The 9,254-nt window shown below is 37.6% G+C and overlaps 2 protein-coding genes across 3 annotated transcripts in view; one reads left to right on the forward strand and one right to left on the reverse strand.

Annotated features, from left to right (window-relative positions):
• Positions 1–2,392, reverse strand: part of fibpa (fibroblast growth factor (acidic) intracellular binding protein a) — a 5,575-nt gene extending 3,183 nt beyond the window's left edge. Inside the window, exons 1-5 of one of the 2 annotated variants that reach the window (XM_016511201.1) lie at positions 2,120–2,392; positions 1,758–1,865; positions 1,467–1,665; positions 1,256–1,382; positions 408–508 (exon numbers count right to left, since the gene is read on the reverse strand). In XM_016511201.1, coding sequence (XP_016366687.1) covers positions 408–508; positions 1,256–1,382; positions 1,467–1,665; positions 1,758–1,842 — 512 coding nt within the window. In that variant the 5' untranslated portion in view covers positions 1,843–1,865; positions 2,120–2,392. Of the gene's footprint in view, positions 1–407; positions 509–1,255; positions 1,383–1,466; positions 1,666–1,757; positions 1,878–2,119 lie in introns of both variants that reach the window. The other variant, XM_016511200.1, reaches the window with a different exon arrangement.
• A 2,795-nt stretch (positions 2,393–5,187) lies between these two features.
• Positions 5,188–7,025, forward strand: LOC107707238 (coiled-coil domain-containing protein 85B-like). The gene is made up of 2 exons (XM_016511202.1): positions 5,188–5,773; positions 5,886–7,025. Exon 2 carries the CDS (start codon positions 6,046–6,048, stop codon positions 6,646–6,648), a length of 603 nt encoding a protein of 200 aa, XP_016366688.1. The 5' UTR covers positions 5,188–5,773; positions 5,886–6,045; the 3' UTR covers positions 6,649–7,025.
• Positions 7,026–9,254: the final 2,229 nt, after the last annotated feature.

Here is a 9,254-nt window from a genome sequence, read left to right on the forward strand (position 1 = left end):
TACAGACTAACTAAAGTTGAAAAAGTGAAAAAGCATAATAGGACCCCTTTAAATGATAAAAAAGTACAAATATGAATGGTATTATAATGTTATAGTAAAACTAAAATTAAAATAATGGGAAAAACCCTTAAGATAACATGTAGAAAGAAAAAAACGCATCTTAAGCATGCAGAATAACATAAGTGGACTTTGAACGATTAATTGCCGCTTTGAACGATTACGTAATTGTGGCATCCATAATTGTAATCGCGATTAGAAATTCGATTAATTGTGCAGCCCTAGTAACAACCATTCCTTTTTTGTTGTTGTTGTTTGGTTCCTCGTTTTCTGAGCTCAATTCTACCAGATTTCTGGATTAATTAAAAAGGTTTAGAAAGAAGAAACTTCTCAGAAAAAGACTTTCTCACCTGGCTAATTGATCAGGTAGCAGAAAGTGTTGCCGTATGTTTTCCACCAGGGGGCCCTTGAGTTCTTCCACCACTTTGAACACTCGCTTGAAGTTGTCAAACTATATTTAAGGAGATAGATACAATCATTTCATTTCCAAAAGGGTCTTGGAAAAGTATCCAAGCATAAATCTTAGCTACCAATGAGAGGTTTATAGTCTTAGGGTGTGTTTATACTTGGCAGGTTTGGTTTGATTAAACTGTACGCTGGTGAGATTGCTCTATTAGTGTGGTTCATTCAAACCAAATGATTTCTTTCAAACCACCTTGATTCAAACCAAACAAGTACTTCCAAACAAACTCTTGTATGATCTGACTGATATATGACTGTAAAATGGACCAAAGACATCTAAACAAACCAAAATCAAGAAGTTATGTCACAAGATGCGACCCTAAAAAGACAAAATGCTCAAGCCTGTTACAGTTCAGTACAGACATCTGAACCACTTTCTGCAGCAGATCTCCATGTGTGCAACAAAGAATTTGTAAATCTGTTTTGACTCCTTTACACATTTTATAAGCTATTTGTGAGCTGGTAAACATACCACCACATGTACACATATATAACAAGTGAATGTAGCCCAGCACATGTTTTCGGATGTTCGCTAAGTTCACAAAATATGTCATAAAATCTGTCCAGGTTGTGGCTGTATCCATATGCCTTTTGTTTTGTATCTTTAGGCTTTCTAATAAAAATGACAGCACAAAACGCTACGCTAACCAGAACTTAATGTAGAATTTTCTTTTATGGACCAATAGACCAAGGAGAACCGAATTTAAAGTGTAAAAACAATAGTCCTTCATCTCACCTGTCTTCTGCAGCTCTTCAACGTAATGCCTGTCTTTGTACTAACATCATCAAGGTCTTTTTTGGTTCCTTTGGACAGCTTCTTTCCCAGAACCTCTCGAACAAACGAATCATCAAAAGCATAATACCTAGAATAAAAAATGCAAATAAATGTTTTAAATTGAATAATAACCAAAACTAATTAAATTGGCAAGACACAAACCAGTGCATACCTTTCAATGAGCATGGCTTGTCTGTCTGGTGGTATCTGAAATAGAAGCTGATTGGCTAGTTTAGCTGGGTGGTGCAAAAGTCTCTCGCACATCTGGAAAGTTCTGTACTGGTCCATGGTGTCACTGAGCAGCACCTCTGCACTCGCCTCACACTCCTCCATTACACCTCCTTCTATCCGCACCTTCACTGCATCATTCACTATGAGGACGACCACATTGACAAATATATTATTAACTTCCTATTCCTAAACAGATATTACAATACTTACGGTCTCACGGATAATACTCTACCTGTATATCCATTCAGCCATAGTTGATACACTTCTTTGTCCATAATGGTGGTGTTTCCAACAAATACATCCAGTTCCACAGACATCTTGACATCGGCACTATACTAAACTAAACAGATGACTGTAACATTCAACGTTACTTAGTGAGTTGCAAGAATAAACTGGTGTTAAGAGTCTCAATCTTTGACACTAAAGTCAATTACAAGACTGACAGACAGACAGTAGCTATTCCTCATACAGAATTGAAGCTACGGCCATTAGCTAATATTTAACTATTTAACTAATCCATAACAAAATTTAGCACACCACAGACATGCTACATTACCATGTATTTTCAACAAAAAAAGTACTACGCGGACTTACCAGACACAAGCGTATCAACGCGACAGCTGGTTTTTAATCACATTCAGATGTCACAACATTAGCTCTTGTTTTGGTATGTCTAGTTCCTTTCGACTTTTACTCAACAAAAACATAAGCTTATCTCATGTAAGCGTGTGCGCTGTTTAAAGATTATTACCACGAGTTGATCATACACGGGTAAGTGGTAACCATCACGTAAATATTTACCAAACCCTAACTGTCACATCTAGCGACTACTTCACATCCATAGCAACAGCACACTGTCGTGACTACTTCCGGGTGTGCGGCGCATTCATATTACGTCACTTTCACGTGACTGATACTGTAGTTTCTGTTAGCGAGTGCTCGGGTATCATCACAACTGTATATTAATGAATGTTTTAGACAATAAACTGAATGTTTTGTCATACCATTGGCATGAAACAGCACTTTTTTTTTAATACATCCCACTAATATTTTTTAGAACATTGTGATATTTAATCTATATAGTAGTGTATAACTATATAATGTAAGAATATACATTATAACACTGTTTTTAATTTATAATATTTTACTTTATTTTAATTAATCTAATAGACCTGGTTGAATACTGAGCCCACCATCAACTAAACCTATGTTTTATAGGCCTCGTTAAATAGTGCTGTTTGTCACTTTGATACAATAAAATAGGAAACTTTCCAGCTTAAACTTTCAAATTCAAAAAACATGAATAGTTACATCAGCTGTAAAGTGAGCTTGTGGATCATTGAATAGATTCTAGTTAAATGACTGTTAATAAAGTTTTTGATTGCGATACAATTACAAATGGAATGCATTTATTTAAAAAAAATCCATGGTGATGGCTGCAGCCTCTTCGTGAAAGCAGGTTGTCACGTTTAATTCCAAGTAGAGTTAACCTAGCAACTGAGAAGTTAATGACATCACAATCCTGCCCTATTAGTACTTTGTCCTTGAGCCATTTACTAGGAGGAAACGTCACTGTCTGCCCTACCATACTGTCATGATATGAAACCATCTAGGAAGTGTCAAATTAACTAAACTACACTTTCACATAACCAAGTTCACTAAATCACTTTATTTATTTATTTAGACTTGTACATTGATGTGCTAGTAAATAACATGATTTTATAAGATGATAAATTGTAACATTTTAATATATATTACAACTATAGTTGTTTTAACATACATTACAGTTTTAAACAATTACAGCAAGACATGCTACAATACATGTATTTTCTAAAAATCCTAAGTGGACTTACCTGACACAAGCGTATTATTTTATTGTTAGGTATGACGCATTTGATGATTCGATTGTTTGAGAGCTGGCTCCATATCTTGAAAAATATCAGATTTATTCATTTAGCAGACACTTTTATCCAAGATACTTACAAATGAGAAATACAACAAGCGATTCATCTTAAGCAGGCAATAACACGAGAAGTGTTAACAATACAAAGTTTCAAACAGCATCTAGAATAGTAAACTATAGAACAGGGAGAGATTAAGAAATAGTAAAAGCATAAGCAGATTTTTTAAAGACTCAGTCATGATGCTATCAGGTGTTTTTACAATTAAGTAATTTCTTAAATTTCTAAGAAGATTAGACTGACAAAGACATTCTCTGAATTTACAATTTGTTTTATTCATATTTAAGTGTATGACCATGCCATCATTACCAGATTATTAGGATATTTAATTACAATAATGTTAAATGTTTAATCCCCTGCAGCAGCTTAGCCAACATAACTTTAAAAAAAATAAATTCAAATTCAAATTGCAATTAAAGGGATAGTTCACCCAAAAATGAAAATTCTGTCATTAATTACTCACCCTCATGTCGTTTCAAACCCGTAAGACCTTAGTTCATCTTCGGAACACAAATTAAGATATTTTTGATGGAATCAAAAGCTGCGTCACGCCGGATCTGTTTCCTACGTTGTTGTGATTTGATCTGAAACAGCGTATCCGTGTGACGCAGCTGACACAGAACAGCATACGCTGTTTACGTCCAGCGGATATTCTCCAAAATGGCGCTACAGGGTGATGCGGAGGAGACGAATTGTTGAATTAAGTCGTTATTTTTCTTTCTTTTGCGCACAAAAAGTATTCTCGTAGTGTCGTATAATTGTGGTTTATTTTACAGATCTCCTTGCTACGTTTCTGGACTTGGGAACATTTCAGTTGCGTTGCTGTCTATGCAGGGTCAGACAGCTCTCAGATTCCATCAACAATATCTTAATTTGTGTTCCGAAGATGAACGAAGGTCTTACGGGCTTTTGAAACGACATGAGGGTAAGTAATTAATGACAGAATTTTCATTTTTGGGTGAACTAACCCTTTAACTCTCATTGAAATCCACCAAAGGGCACAAGTATATATTTTCAACACTGCTGCACCTCTCCCCTATTGTCTTGCATGCCGTTGTTCACCCCTCCCTCTCGTTTATCCGAAACTGTGGCCTGTTTCCATTCTCACTCCAGCAACCCCCCTCTCACCCCAGGCCCTGGTTAACACCCCACATTGTTATGTCCTCGTGCTAGCAATTGTGCTGGAGAGCAGGAGCGGAAGGATGTGGCTAAATACCTCGGCTTAAAGTAGAGAAAAAGCTTTTGTCACCCTTTCCGTTAGTTTTGTGTGTGTCCCGTGTGTATGCAGTCTCATCTAGACCTTATTTCAACATAAACCTGTGTTAATATCCTTTGCTATGTATCATCAGTGTGTTATAGGAGTATGGCGAGCTTTAGACATTAGAAACAGCTGTGAGAGGGGAACTCACTCACTATCCAGGATACAGTACAGATGTTTACGGTAAGGGAAGAGGGGAGGGGGTGAAGAAGGGAAGGGAGGAGAGTAGGAGATGGGGGAAGACATCACTGCCTCCCCAACCACCACCACCATCGCCAAAGGAAACACTGTAATCTCAAGGAACATCAACGAATTCCTCAGGAATCACCACGAAGGCAGCCACCATACATTTCAGCGTCGTTAATTCGGATTATCCGACATTGTTTATTTGTAAAACCGACCAATCGCATGCAGCACTAGTAGCCTATATCGGGAGGGGGTGAAGAAGGGAAGGGAGGAGAGTAGGAGATGGGGGAAGACATCACTGCCTCCCCAACCACCACCACCATCGCCAAAGGAAACACTGTAATCTCAAGGAACATCAACGAATTCCTCAGGAATCACCACGAAGGCAGCCACCATACATTTCAGCGTCGTTAATTCGGATTATCCGACATTGTTTATTTGTAAAACCGACCAATCGCATGCAGCACTAGTAGCCTATATCCAGCCTGTCCTACATTTCGACTCTTATTTATTTCTTTTTCATATTTACAACGCGTTTTATGCGAACGCAAGCGATTGGAATTTTTTTTGTGCCTATTTAGACACTAAATAGCTCCGTGGTTGTTCACTGGAGTGCACTGGAAATGCTTTAGGGCGGGGAGAGACGGATGCGGACGGACATTGTGATCCCTGATAATACAGAAGAGAAGAGATGCTCCACGGGGATTATTTTAAACCTCCGTGTTGACCTCTCATCCCAACCCGAGGAGCAGGAACAAACACGATTGTGCTTCAGTGATTCCCAGAAGCTAAATACTGAGAAATAAATGCTGCCAATTACAATTTAAAGCAGCGAGGAGAGAGGTAGGCCTGTTTTGTGTGTTACAATCAGGACGTGTTTGATATTTTAATCGTTAAACATGACAAAAAAAAAACAGTTTGCATATAAGAATTGTGTGTTTTCCCCTTATTATAGGTTATAAATAGCAGAGCGAAGAGGAAATGGAGCGTTTTCTTCGTGCCTGGATGAGGAATGTTGCGATCCATTTACAGTGACAGACATCTCATGTGCCTCGTAAGAGTTCTTTTATGGTTTAACCGCTGTAATAACAATTGACGGTGAATTTGTGTACAATATGGGGAGCGACAGTGAAATACTGAACCGGGAGTTGTCAAAGATGTCCGATGAAGACTTGCTGGCTTGTTCTAAGGAAGAGCTGGTGAGTCGACTCCGCAAAGAAGAATCGGAAAAGATGTCCGCTCTCATACAGCGCGGTCGATTAATCAAGGAGGTCAATAAACAACTGCAGGGACATCTGCTTGAAATCAGGGAACTCAAAGTCATAAACCAGAGGCTGCAAGAGGAGAACCAGGAACTTCGGGATTTGTGCTGCTTTCTGGACGATGACCGTCTGAAAGTGAAGAAGCTCGCCCGTGAGTGGCAACTATTCGGCCATCACTCTGCTAAAGTGATGCGCGAGGACCTCGGCGGATACCTCAAGAAGCTCGCCGACCTGGAGCGGATGCAGGACGGTCTGGTGAAGGAGAATCTGGATCTGAAGGAACTTTGTTTGGTGCTCGAGGAAGAGTGCGTGAGCAGAAGTGATTCCAGCCCGGGTGGCTCCACGGATCTCAACATACCGTGTATGGTGGCCCGGGACGTGGGCGACGGGAGCTCCAGCACCGGGAGTGTTGGCAGTCCAGACCAGCTGCACTTGGTGTGTTCACCAGATGACTGAAGGAGAGGAGCAGAGCCATATTACTTTACCCTTCTCTCTTGATGCTGAGACTTTTTATGTCTACTAAAGTAGTTTACATTTTCTGACAATGACATCTCAGCTATTTCGGTGGAAATAGACCAAGACTTCTAAAGTAGGCTAGTTTACTCATGGCCTTTTGATGCCATAATACAGTTTCTCTATATTTCATTGATTAACATTTTATAGTTGGCAGACCTTTAACACTTGATTGAAATTGTTGGGTGCCAGGCAAAACAGAATTATTTTTAAGCTTTAAGGTGACAGCCTTTCCTTTCAAAATCAGTCGTCCAGCTTAAATGGATAGTTCACACAGAAATGAAAGTTTTGTCATATTTACTCCCCCTGATGTCGTTCCAAACCTGTATGACTTTCTACTGTGGAATACAAAAGAAGGTGTGTTGAAGAATTTTTATTTTGAACAACTGTTTTTATCCATACAGTAAAAGTCAGTGGTGTCTAAAGCAGAATTGGACCCTATTGACTTTTATCATGTGGACCAGTGATTTGCAAACCCCCGGGGGGCTTTAAGGGAACTGCAAGGAGTTTGTGAGTGGATGACAAGCTAATAACTAATTAAATAATACAAATTTAAAAATTGAAATAAATACATTTAAAATATAAACAGTCAAAAGTAATACTAAATAACACATTTCGGCAAAATATATGTGACCCTGGGCCACAAAACCAGTCATAAGGGTCAATTTTTTTAAATTGATATTTTTACATCATCTGAAAGCTGAATAAATAAGCTTTCCATTTTTTGTTAGGATAGGACAATATTTAGTTGAGATACAACTATTTGAAAATCTGTAATCTGAGGGTGCAAAAAAATCTAAATATTGAGAAAATCGCCTTTAAAGTTTTTTAAAGTTCTTAGCAATGCATATTACTAATCAAAAATTAAGTTTTGATATATTTACAGTAGGAAATGTACAAAATATCTTAATGGAACATGATATTTACTTCATATCCTAATGATTTTTGGCATAAAAGAAAAATTTATACTTTTGACCCATACAATGTATTTTTGGCTGTTGCTACAAATATACCCGTGCTACTTATGACTGGTTTTGTGGTCCAGGGTCATATATATTTTATTTGCTTACCTGCATGTCAGAGAACCTGTGGACATCATGTGAATTAGCTGTTAAATTATAAAAGTATTAACTAAGGGGGTACTTAGTTAATGGTCAAAGTTGTTTTAGGTCAATTTTGTTCAACTGCATGGCAAAAAAAATAAATAAATTGGGGAATCACTGGTATGGACAAAAACACTGAGGCATTTTTCAGAATATCTTATTTTGTGTTCCGCAGAAGAAAGTCATACAGGTTTGCAAGGAATGTAAATAAATCATTTTTTATTTACTTTCTTTTTAAGATGGTAGGTTTGTTTTTGGAAGATGGTGACTGGTTTCTACCTGGTCTAAGCTAGTCGAAAACTATTTTGACCAAGATGGCCAATTGGCCTTGGACAGCTTGAACTTTCTAGAAACCATCCACCATGTTCCAAAAGCTTCAGATTTTCCAGCAGGCCTATTTATTGTATTAGTAGCATTATTTGAATGTATGATTTTCCAAGTGTTGCAGGAATGTTTCCTCTCATCGCTTACAGGGGTTGTAGATAGGGGCAAAATATTTAGTTTTGGGGTTGACATTTTAAACAACATTGGGAGAAACTAACCATACTGCTAACTTGTACCAGGTTTTACTGTGCACTGATCTGTTCATGGGCTGATGTTTCTCCAACGATGCACTATGACAGGGCTGCAATGAATCTTGAATCTTTAGAGATTCACATTTTTACTGATTAGAGCCATATACCATGTAGTGATCTGTTTAAGATCATTTACAAAAAGCACTGAATCTTTTTCAGCAATGGAGAGGAAATGGTAGTATCAAAGGATTGTGGTTAAGCGAAGCCTCCATTGTAAGCAGATCAGATTTTTTTTGACGTAATATGGCTATATCATGGAGGCCCAAGAATGATTCACTGGAAATGCACGTTACTAGACCACTTTTTTACAATATGAGATCTTTTCTTGTTTGTTTTGAACTGGACAGTATAATTCACTAGATGTAGTGATGTGTGCTCCACTAAACTGTTGCTGTGCTGTGCACTGAATCCAAAATGAACTATCTTTTGCATTAACCCCACTTTAATTACACAGCTGTACAAAGCTTTTTGTGTTCAGTTGTTGATTTGACAAGACTTTAATTAATATACACTGAATTGACACTGATGTTTGGAGGGGAAAACATTGACATGTAGTTTTAATATTATTGTGCTAGATATTGTTATTATTATAGTCATTTTTGTTGTATTTGCTGCATACTACAAGACCCTCCTTCTGTTGTACATGTTTTAAATCCAAATATATGATCAGTATTATTTCTATGACTGCAGTTTTATAGCTACAAGACCCAGCTCTCTGATTGGTTAGCATTTGCTTTGTTTCAGGTTATGCTCATTGTGAGTGAGATAGCTTTAAATACACTTGACTGACACACCATGTTCTTGTCTTTTTTCCTCATGCTTTCACGCTGCATGAATATATATATATATATATATATATATATATATATAT

Source organism: Sinocyclocheilus rhinocerous, unplaced genomic scaffold (assembly GCF_001515625.1).
Source record: "Sinocyclocheilus rhinocerous isolate Xijiao unplaced genomic scaffold, SAMN03320098_v1.1 scaffold174, whole genome shotgun sequence".
Taxonomy (NCBI): domain Eukaryota; kingdom Metazoa; phylum Chordata; class Actinopteri; order Cypriniformes; family Cyprinidae; genus Sinocyclocheilus; species Sinocyclocheilus rhinocerous.

Coding starts and splice junctions, on each gene's coding strand:
- LOC107707238 (XM_016511202.1), top strand. CDS start 6,046: ATGGGGAGCGACAGTGAAATACTGAACCGGGAGTTGTCAAAGATGTCC.